The sequence below is a fragment of the Oncorhynchus masou genome, chromosome 31 (genome assembly GCF_036934945.1).
Source record: "Oncorhynchus masou masou isolate Uvic2021 chromosome 31, UVic_Omas_1.1, whole genome shotgun sequence".
Taxonomy (NCBI): domain Eukaryota; kingdom Metazoa; phylum Chordata; class Actinopteri; order Salmoniformes; family Salmonidae; genus Oncorhynchus; species Oncorhynchus masou.
The window spans coordinates 98,416,838-98,435,841 of NC_088242.1; the positions used below are offsets into that span (position 1 = coordinate 98,416,838).

General features: G+C 43.8%; 1 protein-coding gene across 1 annotated transcript in view; it reads right to left on the reverse strand.

Annotated features, from left to right (window-relative positions):
• Nucleotides 1–1,790: 1,790 nt before the first annotated feature.
• The window catches only part of LOC135525353 (solute carrier organic anion transporter family member 2A1-like), a 72,807-nt gene continuing 55,593 nt past the window's right edge, over nucleotides 1,791–19,004 (reverse strand). Inside the window, exons 9-11 of the mRNA XM_064953056.1 lie at nucleotides 6,044–6,239; nucleotides 3,448–3,595; nucleotides 1,791–2,028 (exon numbers count right to left, since the gene is read on the reverse strand). Of these exons, the coding sequence (XP_064809128.1) occupies nucleotides 1,849–2,028; nucleotides 3,448–3,595; nucleotides 6,044–6,239 (524 nt within the window). The 3' untranslated portion in view covers nucleotides 1,791–1,848. The remainder of the gene's footprint in view (nucleotides 2,029–3,447; nucleotides 3,596–6,043; nucleotides 6,240–19,004) is intronic.

Genomic DNA, 19,004 nt, shown 5'->3' on the forward strand with positions numbered 1-19,004 from the left:
TGCTTCACCGTAGGGATAGTGCCACCACCATGCTTCACCGTAGGGATGCTGCCACCACCATGCGTCACCGTAGGGATGGTGCCACCACCATGCTTCACCGTAGGGATGGTGCCACCACCATGCTTCACCGTAGGGATGGTGCCACCACCATGCTTCACCGTAGGGATGGTGCCACCACCATGCTTCACCGTAGGGATGGTGCCACCACCATGCTTCACCGTAGGGATGGTGCCATCACCATGCTTCACCGTAGGTATGGTGCCACCACCATGCTTCATCATAGGGATGGTGCCACCACCATGCTACACCATAGGGATGATGCCACCACCATGCTTCACTGTTGGGATGGTGCCAGGTTTCCTTGAGACGTGACTCTTGGCATTCAGGCCAAAGTGTTCAAGCTCAGTTCATCAGACCAGAGAAACTTGTTCCTCATGGTCTGAGAGTCTTTAGGTGCCTTTTTGGTAAACTCCAAGTGGGCTGTCATTTACTGAGGAGTGGCTTCCATCTTGCCCCTCTACCATAAAGGCCTGATTGGTGGAGTACTGCAGAGATGGTTGTCCTTCTGGAAAGTTCTCCCATCTCCACAGACAAACTCTGGAGATCTGTCAGAGTTACCCCCGGGTTCTTGGTCACCTCCCTGACCAAGGCCATTCTCCCCCGATTGCTCAGTTTGGCCGGACGGCCAGCTCTAGGAATAGTCTTGGTGGTTCCAAACCTTGTCGAGACCATTGTCTTCTTGGGGACCTTCAATGCTGCAGACATTTTTTGGTACCCTTCCCCAGATCTGTGCCTTGACACAATCCTGTCTCGGAACTCTACGGAAAATTTCTTTAACCTCATGGCTTGGTTGTTGCTCTGACATGCACTGTCAACTGTGGGACCTTATATAGACAGGTGTGCCTTTCCAAATCATGTCCAATCAATTGAATTTACCACAGGTGGACTACAATCAAGTTGTATATACTTCAAGTTGAATAAATGGAAACAGGATGCACCTGAGCTCAATTTTGAGTCTCATAGCAAAGGGTCTGAATACTTAAGTAAATAAGGTTTTTCATTTATTTATTTTTTTATTAAATGTGCAAAAATTCTAAAAACCTGTTTTCACTTTGCCATTATATTGTATTGTGTGTAGATTGATGATACTTTTTAAAATATTTAATACATTCTAGAATAAGGCTGTAATGTTACAAAATGTGGAAGAAGTCAAGGGGTTGGAAAACTTTCCAAACACACTTGTATATGTTATTTATCCTAGGTCCATCATATAGAATGGGCTGTGTGTTAGAGACATTACCTGAGGACCATCATATAGAATGGGCTGTGTGTTAGAGACATTACCTGAGGACCATCATATAGAATGGGCTGTGTGTTAGAGACATCATATAGAATGGGCTGTGTGTTAGAGACATTACCTGAGGACCATCATATAGAATGGGCTGTGTGTTAGAGACATTACCTGAGGACCATCATATAGAATGGGCTGTGTGTTAGAGACATTACCTGAGGACCATCATATAGAATGGGCTGTGTGTTAGAGACATTACCTGAGGACCATCATATAGAATGGGCTGTGTGTTAGAGACATTACCTGAGGACCATCATATAGAATGGGCTGTGTGTTAGAGACATTACCTGAGGTCCATCATATAGAATGGGCTGTGTGTTAGAGACATTACCTGAGGACCATCATATAGAATGGGCTGTGTGTTAGAGCCTGAGGACCATCATATAGAATGGGCTGTGTGTTAGAGACATTACCTGAGGACCATCATATAGAATGGGCTGTGTGTTAGAGACATTACCTGAGGACCATCATATAGAATGGGCTGTGTGTTAGAGACATTACCTGAGGACCATCATATAGATGGGATTGTGTGTTAGAGAGGCGATCATCGCGGCCAGAGAGATGAGGAACATGACAGGAAGCAGGAAGTGAGGACATTGGTTGGGACAGGGGCCGGGACGGGCAGTACCCCCACCACTACCCTGGCTGTGAGCTGTACATATACAGTCTGTGTACTCCTAAAGCAGGAGAACGAAGAAGACCGGTTTCATTACATAAAAGATATATGCAATACATTATAAAAGAAAATGGACAGATCCTTGTTTTTGTTTGTTAAGACGATGGCAAAATGGTGAATGATTGATATCCTATATTGACTTGAACGTACTGTATACTTTCCTCAATTAATATTTACAACATGAGCTAGCTCTGCTGGGCTCAGCTCAGTACAACCAAATCAAATCAAATTTTATTTGTCACATACACATGGTAAGCAGATGTTAATGCGAGTGTAGCGAAATGCTTGTGCTTCTAGTTCCGACAATGCAGTAATAACCAACAAGTAATCTAACTAACAATTCCTAAACTACTGTCTTATACACAGTGTAAGGGGATAAAGAATATGTACATAAGGATATATGAATGAGTGATGGTACAGAGCAGCATAGGCAAGATACAGTAGATGGTATCGAGTATATTACAGTATATACATATGAGATGAGTATGTAAACAAAGTGGCATAGTTAAAGTGGCTAGTGATACATGTATTTCATAAGGATGCAGTCGATGATATAGAGTACAGTATATACGTATGCATATGAGATGAATAATGTAGGGTAAGTAACATTATATAAGGTAGCGTTGTTTAAAGTGGCTAGTGATATATTTACATCATTTCCCATCAATTCCCATTATTAAAGTGGCTGGAGTTGAGTCAGTGTCAGTGTGTTGGCAGCAGTGTGTTGGCAGCAACTCCACTCTGCTCAGCTCAGCACAACTCCGCTCTGCTAGGCTCAGTACAACTCCGCTCTGCTAGACTCAGCTCAGTACAACTCCGCTCTGCTAGGCTCAGTACAACTCCGCTCTGCTAGGCTCAGTACAACTCCGCTCTGCTAGACTCAGCTCAGTACAACTCCGCTCTGCTAGGCTCAGTACAACTCCGCTCTGCTAGGCTCAGTACAACTCCGCTCTGCTAGACTCAGCTCAGGTCAACTCCGCTCTGCTAGGCTCAGTACAACTCCGCTCTGCTAGGCTCAGTACAACTCCGCTCTGCTAGACTCAGCTCAGGTCAACTCCGCTCTGCTAGGCTCAGCTCAGTATATTCGCCATGCATGGGGGGGTTACCATATACACTACGCCAATATGACCTCAACTCTATTAGCCTGCTAAGCAGTCATCCTGTTAATGGATGGCTTAGTGGCTGACATGGTTTTGAAACACTTAAAACACTTCCCCTGTGTCCCAGGGCTGATTACCCTCTGATGAGCCTTGTGGTTAGAGCGTTGGACTAGAGACCGAATGGTGCAATTGTAGGTTCAGACTGCAGTACTAGGTCTGACTGGCTGCCCTACTGACCAAAAACAGATGTGGTTTTACTCTTTGTTCAATTATACCATTCTCTACCGTATTCCTAACTTCACTGACCACCCAGAACGCACCAGAACTCTGAATTTGTTGTTGGGGTCTTTGGTGTAGTCTTTGCAGCCTGCATGGCAGGGAGACAGGTACTCAGTGTTGTCAGATCCACACACTGGGTTGAAGGCGTTAGCAGGGCAGGAGCAGTTGGAATAACAATTGGCCAGAGACCTGATGAGAAGAGAGAAGATGATTAGAGATGTTTAAAGAAGGATGTTGGTATCACAGTAAACATGTACAATTTTTTTACACTATTTTGCACAAAATGTATTGTGCTCGGACATTGTCTTTTCACACTGCCCTTTCTAGCAGGGTTTAGCAGCTATGGTGAATTCATAACAAGCTCAGTACAACTCCGCTCCGCTCAGTACAACTCTGCTCTGCTAGGCTCAGTACGACTCCGCTCAGCTCAGTACAACTCCGCTCAGCTCAGTACAACTCCGCTCAGCTCAGCTCAGTACAACTCCGCTCAGCTCAGTACAACTCCGCTCTTCTAGGCTCAGTACAACTCCGTTCAGCTCAGCTCAGTACAACTCCGCTCAGCTCAGTACAACTCCGTTCAGCTCAGCTCAGTACAACTCCGCTCAGCTCAGTACAACTCCGCTCAGCTCAGCTCAGTACAACTCCGCTCAGCTCAGTACAACTCCGCTCTTCTAGGCTCAGTACAACTCCGCTCTGCTAGGATCAGCTCAGTACAACTCCGCTCAGCTCAGTACAACTCCGCTCTTCTAGGCTCAGCTCAGTACAACTCCGCTTTGCTAAGATCAGCTCAGTACAACTCCGATCAGCTCAGTACAACTCCGATCAGCTCAGTACAACTCCGCTCTGCTAGGCTCAGCTCAGCTCAGTGGTGTGAACAGGGCATTCATGTTTACTTCAGGGTTTTGGGATCACTATAGATGTTTGGGTGGAGGTAAGTTCATCAGTAGAGCTCAGTGCCAAAAACCACATAACAGAAGACAACAGAGATATGGGGTTATGGGATGAAGACCAGGGTTCCTGCTTATGTTACATGTTGTTCATTAGCCTCTGTTTGCTACTGTACTGTAGTAACAACATTCTAGTTGTTTTGGGTTCACCGGTGGCACAGCGCCAAACAATAGCTTCGTCTTAATCTTCACAAAATGCTAGTTTTGTCCCATGAAGCTTGTCTATTGGTAGCGTCTGAAAAAGGTACTGTTTGTTATTCTCCCTATTATGACCTCATCGTTATGTAACGGATCGACTTGTGCATGTGTTTCACCGGGCACTTTATTTATCCAATGAATTAAAACGCTGCGGACTGTACATCTCTGTTTTGCGTCTGTAGTGATAGGCGATGACTCCATGGCGTTTGACTTGGGCACGTCTGTCTGAGCAACCTTAACTCCAGTCCTCATGGCTTCCCAATAACTCCCGTGTCATCAGCTCACAAACTACAGACAGCAACACAACATCCCCAGATACAGTCAGCTGACAAACTACAGACAGCAACACAACATCCCCAGATACAGTCAGCTGACAAACTACAGACAGCAACACAACATCCCCAGATACAGTCAGCTGACAAACTACAGACAGCCACACAACATCCCCAGATACAGTCAGCTGACAAACTACAGACAGCAACACAACATCCCCAGATACAGTCAGCTGACAAACTACAGACAGCAACACAACATCCCCAGATACAGTCAGCTGACAAACTACAGACAGCAACACAACATCCCCAGATACAGTCAGCTGACAAACTACAGACAGCAACACAACATCCCCAGATACAGTCAACTGACAAACTACAGACAGCAACACAACATCCCCAGATACAGTCAGCTGACAAACTACAGACAGCAACACAACATCCCCAGATACAGTCAGCTGACAAACTACAGACAGCAACACAACATCCCCAGATACAGTCAGCTGACAAACTACAGACAGCAACACAACATCCCCAGATACAGTCAGCTGACAAACTACAGACAGCAACACAACATCCCCAGATACAGTCAGCTGACAAACTACAGACAGCAACACAACATCCCCAGATACAGTCAACTGACAAACTACAGACAGCAACACAACATCCCCAGATACAGTCAGCTGACAAACTACAGACAGCAACACAACATCCCCAGATACAGTCAGCTGACAAACTACAGACAGCAACACAACATCCCCAGATAGTCAGCTGACAAACTACAGACAGCAACACAACATCCCCAGATACAGTCAGCTGACAAACTACAGACAGCAACACAACATCCCCAGATACAGTCAGCTGACAAACTACAGACAGCAACACAACATCCCCAGATACAGTCAGCTGACAAACTACAGACAGCAACACAACATCCCCAGATAGTCAGCTCACAAACTACAGACAGCAACACAACATCCCCAGATAGTCAGCTGACAAACTACAGACAGCAACAACATCCCCAGATACAGTCAGCTGACAAACTACAGACAGCAACACAACATCCCCAGATACGGTTAGCTGACAAACTACATACTACAGACACATCAACATCATCCCCAGAAGCCCTCAGCACACCAACCCCAATCAACCAGGACATGGCTCTCCGAAGATCTAACTATTTTGTAAATATGCAGATTACACCCCCAGCACTGACTCACCCTGGGAATCCATAGTTGACCTCTTCCACCCTCTGTGTGGGACATCCCATGAAGAAGAGGGGGATGAGGAGGAGGACAGAGATGGACAGCATGGCGACAGAGAAACGAGGGATGGCCTTAAGTGAGAGACCCATCCTCTTCATGATGACCCCGCCCACCAGCATCCCCACGGCAACCGAAGGAAGGTTCACCGCACCTGAGGACGACGCGACAGAGTGATTAGAAAAACTAGGATAAAATAACCGGCGCTAAGATAAAGTACCCGGCGCTAAGATAAAATACCCGCCGCTAAGATAAAATACCCGGCGCTAAGATAAAATACCCGGCGCTAAGATAAATAACCGGCGCTAAGATAAATAACCGGCGCTAAGATAAATAACTGGCGCTAACATAAAATAACCGGCGCTAAGATAAATAACCGGCGCTAAGATAAAATACCCGGCGCTAAGATAAAATACCAGCGCAAAAATAAATAACCAGCGCTAAGATAAATAACCAGCGCTAAGATAAATAACCAGCGCTAAGATAAATAACCAGCGCTAAGATAAATAACCAGCGCTAAGATAAATAACCAGCGCTAAATAACCAGCGCTAAAATAAATAACCAGCGCTAAGATAAATAACCAGCGCGAAGATAAATAACCATCTCTAAGATAAATAACCATCGCTAAGATAAATAACCAGCGCTAAAATAAATAACCAGTGCTAAGATAAATAACCAGCGCTAAAACAAATAACCAGCGCTAAGATAAATAACCAGCGCTAAGATAAATAACCAGCGCTAAAATAAATAACCAGCGCTAAAATAAATAACCATCACTAAGATAAATAACCAGCGCTAAGATAAATAACCATCGCTAAGATAAATAAACATCGCTAAGATAAATAACCATCGCTAAGATAAATAACCAGCGCTAAGATAAATAACCATCGCTAAGATAAATAACCAGCGCTAAGATAAATAACCAGCGCTAAAATAAATAACCAGCGCTAAGATAAATAACCAGCGCTAAAATAAATAACCAGCGCTAAGATAAATAACCAACGCTAAGATAAATAACCATCGCTAAGATAAATAACCATCGCTAAGATAAATAACCAGCGCTAAAATAAATAACCAGTGCTAAGATAAATAACCAGCGCTAAAATAAATAACCAGCGCTAAGATAAATAACCAGCGCTAAGATAAATACCCAGGGCTAAGATAAAATAACCGGCGCTAAGATAAAATAACCGCCGCTAAGATAAAATAAGATAAAGATAAAATTAAAAATTATTGTCCCAGAGTGGAAATGTTTCTTGGAAATGCAAGTGCTGCTGCTCCCTCATCAAATACACATACAGCAAAATAGATCATGCTAGTAGAATAAACAATATGCCAGAATAGATACGACGCCAGTAGACTAGATTAGACAGAATAGATAATATGACAGTAGAATAGATAAGACAGAATAGATAATATGACAGTAGAACAGATAAGACAGAATAGATAATATGACAGTAGAATGAATAATGCCAGTAGAATAGATAAGACAGAATAGATAATATGACAGTAGAACAGATAAGACAGAATAGATAATAAGACAGTAGAATGAATAATGCCAGTAGAATAAACAATATGCCAGTAGAATAGATAATATGCCAGTAGAATAGATAATATGACAGTAGAATAGATAACACAGAATAGATAACACAGAATAGATAATATGACAGTAGAACAGATAAGACAGAATAGATAATATGACAGTAGAACAGATAAGACAGAATAGATAATATGACAGTAGAATGAATAATGCCAGTAGAATAGATAAGACAGAATAGATAATATGACAGTAGAACAGATAAGACAGAATAGATAATAAGACAGTAGAATGAATAATGCCAGTAGAATAAACAATATGCCAGTAGAATAGATAATATGCCAGTAGAATAGATAATATGACAGTAGAATAGATAACACAGGATAGATAATATGACAGTAGAACAGATAAGACAGAATAGATAATATGACAGTAGAATGAATAATGCCAGTAGAATAGATAAGACAGAATAGATAATATGACAGTAGAACAGATAAGACAGAATAGATAATAAGACAGTAGAATGAATAATGCCAGTAGAATAGATAATAAGACAGTAGAATGAATAATGCCAGTAGAATAGATAAGACAGAATAGATAATATGACAGTAGAATAGATAAGACAGAATAGATAATGACAGTAGAATGAATAATGCCAGTAGAATAAACAATATGCCAGTAGAATAGATAATATGACAGTAGAATAGATAATATGACAGTAGAATAGATAATATGACAGTAGAATAGATAATATGCCAGTAGAATAGATAATATGACAGTAGAATAGATAAGACAGAATAGATAATAAGACAGTAGAATGAATAATGCCAGTAGAATAAACAATATGCCAGTAGAATAGATAATATGCCAGTAGAATAGATAATATGCCAGTAGAATAGATAATATGCCAGTAGAATAGATAATATGACAGTAGAATAGATAAGACAGAATAGATAATAAGACAGTAGAATGAATAATGCCAGTAGAATAAACAATATGCCAGTAGAATAGATAATATGCCAGTAGAATAGATAATATGACAGTAGAATAGATAATATGACAGTAGAATAGATAATATGCCAGTAGAATAGATAATAAGACAGTAGAATGAATAATGCCAGTAGAATAAACAATATGCCAGTAGAATAGATAATAAGACAGTAGAATAGATAAGACAGTAGAATAAATAATGCCAGTAGAATAAACCATTTGCCAGTAGAAAAGATAATAAGACAGTAGAATAGATACAAACAAACAAACAATGTATACGAAACGCTTCAGTCTGGTTTTAGACCCCATGAGGTCCTGTGTGGCTCAGTCGGTAGAGCATGGCGCTTGCAACGCCAAGCGTCGTGGGTTCGATTCCCGCTGGGGCCACCCATATGTAAAAGTAGTGGCCCCAGCCGACTTGTAAGTCGCTTTGGACAAAAGCGTCTGCTAAATGGGATATATATTATTATTATTATTATAGCACTGAGACTGCACTTGTGAAGGTGGTAAATGACCTTTTAATGGCGTCAGACCGAGGCTCTGCATCTGACCTCATGCTCCTAGACCTTAGTACTGCTTTTGATTCCATTGATCATCACATTCTTTTGGAGAGATTGAAAACCCAAATTGATCTACAAGGACAAGTTCTGGCCTGGTTTAGATCTTATCTGACCGAAAGATATCAGTTTGTCCTCAGACAAATTAACTGTCAATTTTCGGTGTTCCTCAAAGTTCTGTTTTAGGACCACTATTGATTTCACTATATATTATATCTCTTGGTGATGTCATTCGGAAACAGAATCTTAACTTTCACTGCTATGCGGATGACACACAGCTGTAAATTTCGATGAAACATGGTGAAGCCCCAAAATTACCCTTGCTGGAAGCCTGTGTTTCAGGAAGTGGATGGCTGCAAATGTTCTACTTTTAAACTCGGACAAAACAGAGATGCTTGTTCTAGGTCCCAAGGAACAAAGAGATCTTCTGTTGAATCTGACAATTAATCTTGATGGTTGTACAGTCGTCTCAAATAAAACTGTGAAGGACCTCCGCGTTACTCTGGACCCTGATCTCTCTTCTGAAGAACATATCAAGACCATTTCAAGGACAGCTTTTTTCCATCTACGTAACATTGCAAAAATCAGAAACTTTCTGTCCAAAAATGATGCAGAAAAATGAATCCATGCTTTTGTCACTTCTAGGTTAGACTACTGCAATGCTCTACTTTCCGGCTACCCAGATAAAGCACTAAATAAACATCAGTTAGTGCTAAATACGGCTGCTAGAATCCTGACTAGAACCAAAAAAATGGGATCATATTACTCCAGTGCTATCCTCCCTACACTGGCTTTCTGTTAATGCCAGGGCTGATTTCAAGGTTTTACTGCTAACCTACAAAGCATTACATGGGCTTGCTCCTACCTATCTTTCTCGATTTGGTCCTGCCATACATACCTACACATAAGCTACGGTCACAAGACGCAGGCCTCCTTACTGTCCCCAGAATTTCTAAGCAAACAGCTGGAGGCAGGGATTTCTCCTATAGAGCTCAATTTTTATGGAATGGTCTGCCTACCCATGTGAGAGACGTAGACTTGATCTCAACCTTTAAGTCTTTACTGAAGACTCATCTCTTCAGCGGGTCCTATGATTGAGTGTAGTCTGGCCCAGGGGTGTGAAGGTGAACAGAAAGGCTCTGGAGCCCCTCTCTCCACTGGGATTCTCTGCCTCTGACCCTGTTACAGGGGCTGAGTCACTGGCTTACTGGTGCTCTTCTATTCTGACCCTGTTACAGGGGCTGAGTCACTGGCTTACTGGTGCTCTTCCATTCTGACCCTGTTACAGGGGCTGAGTCACTGGCTTACTGGTGCTCTTCCATTCTGACCCTGTTACAGGGACTGAGTCACTGGCTTACTGGTGCTCTTCTATTCTGACCCTGTTACAGGGGCTGAGTCACTGGCTTACTGGTGCTCTTCCATTCTGACCCTGTTACAGGGGCTGAGTCACTGGCTTACTGGTGCTCTTCCATTCTGACCCTGTTACAGGGGCTGACTCACTGGCTTACTGGTGCTCTTCCATTCTGACCCTGTTACAGGGGCTGAGTCACTGGCTTACTGGTGCTCTTCTATTCTGACCCTGTTACAGGGGCTGAGTCACTGTCACTCTTGCATGCCGTCACTAGGAGGGGTGCATCACTTGAGTGGGTTGAGTCGCTGACGTGGTCTTCCTGTCTGGGTTGGCCAACTGACATTTACTCCTGAGGTGCTGACCTGTTGCACCCTTGACATCCACTGTGATTATTATTATTTGACCCTGCTGGTCATTTATGAACATTTGAACAGCTTGGCCATCTGTTATAATCTCCACCTGGTACAGCCATTAGAGGACTGACCACCCCTCAGAGCCTGGTTCCTCTCTAGGTTTCTTCCTAGGTTTTGGCCTTTCTAGGGAGATTTTCCTAGCCACCGTGCTTCTACACCTGCATTGCTTGCTGTTTGGTGTTTTAGGCTGGGTTTCTGTACAGCACTTTGAGATATAAGAAGGGCTTTACAAATACATTTGATTTGAGAAGGTGCCAATAGAATAGATAAGACAGAATAGTCGAGAAAAGACTAATATGCCAGTAGGAAAGATAATGACAGTAGAATAGATAAGACAGAATATATAAGATGCCAGTAGAACAGATAAGATGCCAGTAGAATAGATAAGACAGAATATATAATATGCCAGTAGAATAGATACAATGTCAGTAGAATAGATAAGACACAACAGATAAGATGCCAGTAGAACAGATAAGATGCCAGTAGAATAGATAAGATGCCAGTAGAATAGATAAGATGCCAGTAGAACAGATAAGATGTCAGTAGAATAGATAAGACAGAACAGATAAGATGCCAGTAGAACAGATACGATGTCAGTAGAATAGATAAGACACAACAGATAAGATGCCAGTAGAATAGATAAGATGCCAGTAGAATAGATAAGATGCCAGTAGAACAGATAAGATGTCAGTAGAATAGATAAGACAGAACAGATAAGATGCCAGTAGAACAGATACGATGTCAGTAGAATAGATAAGACACAACAGATAAGATGCCAGTAGAACAGATAAGATGCCAGTAGAAAAGAAAAGGACAGAGCCCTGCAAAAGCAAATTTTTTATAACTTTCTTCTCAGAACGTCTCTTCTGTGAAAATCTGTTATTTTCTGACCGATTCAGTACTGTACACCGGCTGTGGCTCCACCCATGTGAACAGTGTGAAAAACAACAGCCTCAGATGAGCACACACTTTGCATTCTTCGCTTAGGGAGCTGGACATGCCCAGAGTAACAGCTCCTTCACTCACTGTCAGAAATTCATACCAAGAGCATTGAAATCACAGGTCAATGATCATTCCAAACGCTTCAGGTCTAATGACGGGTCTCACTCGCCTTGTGATCCACCGCCCAAATAAACGCCATCGCTCATCCTCGCCGGGAGGGGGGGAACCAATCTTTAACGCACTGAGATGCGCAAGGAAATGTAAGTCTCTGGACAGTCTTATTGCAACCATTGAGTCTGCCCTCGAGCACATCCTGGCCAGGCTACCCCTGCCTGGTACCAAACCCAACCTTCTGAACGGAGCGTGGTTGTTGGTTTGGATGACACTGACGTACCTGTCCAGAAGAGCCTCCCACTCTTGACACAGACTATTAGCACATAATGATGCTATGCACCACAGCTCTAGCATCGTCCAGGCCTGCCGGCCTGGCAGTGATGGTCGACCAGAAAACATCCATGTCTGAAATCTTTGAGAAGGAAGGAACATACACCTACTGCCATAGCATCCACATCCAAATTTGAAGTCAGTTCATCAAAGACTGAGAACAGCCCATTGTTCAAAGACTGAGAACAGCCCATTGTTAAAGACTGAGAATAGCCCATTGTTAAAGACTGAGTACAACCCATTGTTCAAAGACGGAGAACAGCCCATTGTTCAAAGACGGAGAACAGCCCATTGTTAAAGACTGAGAATAGCCCATTGTTAAAGACTGAGAACAGCCCATTGTTAAAGACTGAGAACAGCCCATTGTTCAAAGACTGAGAATAGCCCATTGTTCAAAGACTGAGAACAGCCCATTGTTAAAGACTGAGAATAGCCCATTGTTAAAGACTGAGAACAGCCCATTGTTCAAAGACTGAGAACAGCCCATTGTTCAAAGACTGAGAACAGCCCATTGTTAAAGACTGAGAATAGCCCATTGTTAAAGACTGAGTACAACCCATTGTTCAAAGACTGAGAACAGCCCATTTTTCAAAGACGGAGAACATCCCGTTGTTCAAAGACTGAGGTCAACCCATTGTTCAAAGACTGAGAACAACCCATTGTTCAAAGACTGAGAACAGCCCATTGTTAAAGACTGAGAACAGCCCATTGTTAAAGACTGAGAACAGCCCATTGTTAATTAGAGTGAGAACAGCCCATTGTTAAAGACTGAGAACAGCCCATTGTTAAAGACTGAGAACAGCCCATTGTTCAAAGACGGAGAACATCCCATTGTTCAAAGACGGAGAACATCCCGTTGTTCAAAGACTGAGTACAACCCATTGTTAAAGACTGAGAACAGCCCATTGTTCAAAGACTGAGAACAGCCCATTGTTCAAAGACTGAGAACAGCCCATTGTTAAAGACTGAGAACAGCCCATTGTTAAAGACTGAGAACAGCCCATTGTTCAAAGACTGAGAATAGCCCATTGTTCAAAGACTGAGAACAGCCCATTGTTCAAAGACTGAGAACAGCCCATTGTTCAAAGACTGAGAACAGCCCATTGTTCAAAGACTGAGAACAGCCCATTGTTCAAAGACTGAGAACAGCCCATTGTTCAAAGACTGAGAACAGCCCATTGTTAAAGACTGAGAACAGCCCATTGTTAAAGACTGAGAACAGCCCATTGTTCAAAGACTGAGAATAGCCCATTGTTCAAAGACTGAGAACAGCCCATTGTTCAAAGACTGAGAACAGCCCATTGTTCAAAGACTGAGAACAGCCCATTGTTCAAAGACTGAGAACAGCCCATTGTTCAAAGACTGAGAACAGCCCATTGTTCAAAGACTGAGAACAGCCCATTGTTCAAAGACTGAGAACAGCCCATTGTTCAACAAGGGGGCAGATAAACCATAATTCCCCTGTTCCACATAGTGGATCAACAAGGGGACAGATACGCCATAATTCCTCTCTGTGTGTGTGTGTGTGTGTGTGTGTGTGTGTAGTGTTGTACTGACCAATGAGGAGGCAGTAGTACTGTACTGACCTATGAGGAGGCTGTAGTGTTGTACTGACCTATGAGGAGGCTGAAGTGTTGTACTGACCTATGAGGAGACAGTAGTGTTGTACTGACCTATGAGGAGTCTGTAGTGTTGTACTGACCTATGAGGAGTCTGTAGTGTTGTACTGACCTATGAGGAGGCTGTAGTGTTCTGTACTGACCTATGAGGAGACAGTAGTGTTGTACTGACCTATGAGGAGGCTGTAGTGTTCTGTACTGACCTATGAGGAGACAGTAGTGTTCTGTACTGACCTATGAGGAGACTGTAGTGTTCTGTACTGACCTATGAGGAGACAGTAGTGTTCTGTACTGACCTATGAGGAGACAGTAGTGTTCTGTACTGACCTATGAGGAGACAGTAGTGTTCTGTACTGACCTATGAGGAGGCTGTAGTGTTGTACTGACCTATGAGGAGGCTGTAGTGTTCTGTACTGACCTATGAGGAGACAGTAGTGTTGTGTACTGACCTATGAGGAGGCAGTAGTACTGTACTGACCTATGAGGAGGCTGTAGTGTTCTGTACTGACCTATGAGGAGACAGTAGTGTTGTGTACTGACCTATGAGGAGGCTGTAGTGTTGTACTGACCTATGAGGAGGCTGTAGTGTTGTACTGACCTATGAGGAGACAGTAGTGTTCTGTACTGACCTATGAGGAGGCTGTAGTGTTCTGTACTGACCTATGAGGAGGCTGTAGTGTTCTGTACTGACCTATGAGGAGGCTGTAGTGTTCTGTACTGACCTATGAGGAGGCTGTAGTGTTGTACTGACCTATGAGGAGGCTGTAGTGTTGTACTGACCTATGAGGAGGCTGTAGTGTTCTGTACTGACCTATGAGGAGGCTGTAGTGTTGTACTGACCTATGAGGAGGCTGTAGTGTTCTGTACTGACCTATGAGGAGACAGTAGTGTTCTGTACTGACCTATGAGGAGGCTGTAGTGTTGTACTGACCTATGAGGAGGCTGTAGTGTTCTGTACTGACCTATGAGGAGACAGTAGTGTTCTGTACTGACCTATGAGGAGACAGTAGTGTTCTGTACTGACCTATGAGGAGGCTGTAGTGTTGTACTGACCTATGAGGAGACAGTAGTGTTCTGTACTGACCTATGAGGAGACAGTAGTGTTCTGTACTGACCTATGAGGAGACAGTAGTGTTCTGTACTGACCTATGAGGAGGCTGTAGTGTTGTACTGACCTATGAGGAGACAGTAGTGTTCTGTACTGACCTATGAGGAGACAGTAGTGTTCTGTACTGACCTATGAGGAGACAGTAGTGTTGTACTGACCTATGAGGAGTCTGTAGTGTTGTACTGACCTATGAGGAGACAGTAGTGTTCTGTACTGACCTATGAGGAGACAGTAGTGTTCTGTACTGACCTATGAGGAGGCTGTAGTGTTGTACTGACCTATGAGGAGACAGTAGTGTTCTGTACTGACCTATGAGGAGACAGTAGTGTTCTGTACTGACCTATGAGGAGACAGTAGTGTTCTGTACTGACCTATGAGGAGGCTGTAGTGTTGTACTGACCTATGAGGAGACAGTAGTGTTGTGTACTGACCTATGAGGAGGCTGTAGTGTTGTACTGACCTATGAGGAGGCTGTAGTGTTGTACTGACCTATGAGAAGGCTGTAGTATTGTACTGACCTATGAGGAGGCAGTAGTGTTCTGTACTGACCTATGAGGAGGCTGTAGTATTCTGTACTGACCTATGAGGAGGCTGTAGTGTTGTACTGACCTATGAGAAGGCTGTAGTATTGTACTGACCTATGAGGAGGCAGTAGTGTTGTACTGACCTATGAGGAGGCTGTAGTGTTCTGTACTGACCTATGAGGAGGCTGTAGTGTTGTACTGACCTATGAGAAGGCTGTAGTATTGTACTGACCTATGAGGAGGCTGTAGTGTTGTACTGACCTATGAGGAGGCTGTAGTGTTGTACTGACCTATGAGGAGGCTGTAGTATTGTACTGACCTATGAGGAGGCAGTAGTACTGTACTGACCTATGAGGAGGCTGTAGTGTTGTACTGACCTATGAGGAGACAGTAGTGTTGTACTGACCAATGAGGAGGCAGTAGTACTGTACTGACCTATGAGGAGGCTGTAGTGTTGTACTGACCTATGAGGAGGCAGTAGTACTGTACTGACCTATGAGGAGACAGTAGTGTTCTGTACTGACCTATGAGGAGGCTGTAGTGTTGTACTGACCTATGAGGAGGCTGTAGTGTTGTACTGACCTATGAGGAGGCTGTAGTGTTGTACTGACCTATGAGGAGACAGTAGTGTTCTGTACTGACCTATGAGGAGGCTGTAGTGTTGTACTGACCTATGAGGAGGCTGTAGTGTTGTACTGACCTATGAGGAGGCTGTAGTGTTCTGTACTGACCTATGAGGAGACAGTAGTGTTCTGTACTGACCTATGAGGAGGCTGTAGTGTTGTACTGACCTATGAGGAGGCTGTAGTGTTGTACTGACCTATGAGGAGACAGTAGTGTTCTGTACTGACCTATGAGGAGGCTGTAGTGTTGTACTGACCTATGAGGAGGCTGTAGTGTTGTACTGACCTATGAGGAGGCTGTAGTGTTGTACTGACCTATGAGGAGACAGTAGTGTTGTACTGACCTATGAGGAGACAGTAGTGTTCTGTACTGACCTATGAGGAGGCTGTAGTGTTCTGTACTGACCTATGAGGAGACAGTAGTGTTGTACTGACCTATGAGGAGGCTGTAGTGTTGTACTGACCTATGAGGAGGCTGTAGTGTTCTGTACTGACCTATGAGGAGGCTGTAGTGTTCTGTACTGACCTATGAGGAGGCTGTAGTGTTGTACTGACCTATGAGGAGGCTGTAGTGTTGTACTGACCTATGAGGAAGCTGTAGTGTTGTACTGACCTATGAGGAGGCTGTAGTGTTGTACTGACCTATGAGGAGGCTGTAGTGTTGTACTGACCTATGAGGAGACAGTAGTGTTCTGTACTGACCTATGAGGAGGCTGTAGTGTTGTACTGACCTATGAGGAGGCTGTAGTGTTCTGTACTGACCTATGAGGAGGCTGTAGTGTTCTGTACTGACCTATGAGGAGGCTGTAGTGTTGTACTGACCTATGAGGAGGCTGTAGTGTTGTACTGACCTATGAGGAGACAGTAGTGTTCTGTACTGACCTATGAGGCTGTAGTGTTGTACTGACCTATGAGGAGACAGTAGTGTTCTGTACTGACCTATGAGGCTGTAGTGTTGTACTGACCTATGAGGAGACAGTAGTGTCCTGTACTGACCTATGAGGAGACAGTAGTGTTGTACTGACCTATGAGGAGACAGTAGTGTTCTGTACTGACCTATGAGGAGGCTGTAGTGTTGTACTGACCTATGAGGAGACAGTAGTGTTCTGTACTGACCTATGAGGAGACAGTAGTGTTCTGTACTGACCTATGAGGAGGCTGTAGTGTTGTACTGACCTATGAGGAGACAGTAGTGTTCTGTACTGACCTATGAGGAGACAGTAGTGTTCTGTACTGACCTATGAGGAGACAGTAGTGTTGTACTGACCTATGAGGAGACAGTAGTGTTCTGTACTGACCTATGAGGAGGCTGTAGTGTTGTACTGACCTATGAGGAGGCTGTAGTGTTGTACTGACCTATGAGGAGGCTGTAGTGTTGTACTGACCTATGAGGAGACAGTAGTGTTCTGTACTGACCTATGAGGAGACAGTAGTGTTCTGTACTGACCTATGAGGAGGCTGTAGTGTTGTACTGACCTATGAGGAGACAGTAGTGTTCTGTACTGACCTATGAGGAGACAGTAGTGTTCTGTACTGACCTATGAGGAGACAGTAGTGTTCTGTACTGACCTATGAGGAGGCTGTAGTGTTGTACTGACCCATGAGGAGACAGTAGTGTTCTGTACTGACCTATGAGGAGACAGTAGTGTTCTGTACTGACCTATGAGGAGACAGTAGTGTTCTGTACTGACCTATGAGGAGGCTGTAGTGTTGTACTGACCTATGAGGAGACAGTAGTGTTCTGTACTGACCTATGAGGAGACAGTAGTGTTCTGTACTGACCTATGAGGAGACAGTAGTGTTGTACTGACCTATGAGGAGTCTGTAGTGTTGTACTGACCTATGAGGAGACAGTAGTGTTCTGTACTGACCTATGAGGAGACAGTAGTGTTCTGTACTGACCTATGAGGAGGCTGTAGTGTTGTACTGACCTATGAGGAGACAGTAGTGTTCTGTACTGACCTATGAGGAGACAGTAGTGTTCTGTACTGACCTATGAGGAGACAGTAGTGTTCTGTACTGACCTATGAGGAGGCTGTAGTGTTGTACTGACCTATGAGGAGATAGTAGTGTTCTGTACTGACCTATGAGGAGGCTGTAGTGTTGTACTGACCTATGAGAAGGCTGTAGTATTGTACTGACCTATGAGGAGGCAGTAGTGTTGTACTGACCTATGAGGAGATAGTAGTGTTCTGTACTGACCTATGAGGAGGCTGTAGTGTTGTACTGACCTATGAGAAGGCTGTAGTATTGTACTGACCTATGAGGAGGCAGTAGTGTTGTACTGACCTATGAGGAGGCTGTAGTGTTCTGTACTGACCTATGAGGAGGCTGTAGTGCTGTACTGACCTATGAGGAGGCAGTAGTACTGTACTGACCTATGAGGAGGCTGTAGTGTTGTACTGACCAATGAGGAGGCAGTAGTACTGTACTGACCTATGAGGAGGCTGTAGTGTTGTACTGACCTATGAGGAGGCTGAAGTGTTGTACTGACCTATGAGGAGACAGTAGTGTTCTGTACTGACCTATGAGGAGGCTGTAGTGTTGTACTGACCTATGAGGAGACAGTAGTGTTCTGTACTGACCTATGAGGAGGCTGTAGTGTTGTACTGACCTATGAGGAGGCTGTAGTGTTGTACTGACCTATGAGGAGACAGTAGTGTTCTGTACTGACCTATGAGGAGGCTGTAGTGTTGTACTGACCTATGAGGAGGCTGTAGTGTTGTACTGACCTATGAGGAGGCTGTAGTGTTCTGTACTGACCTATGAGGAGACAGTAGTGTTCTGTACTGACCTATGAGGAGGCTGTA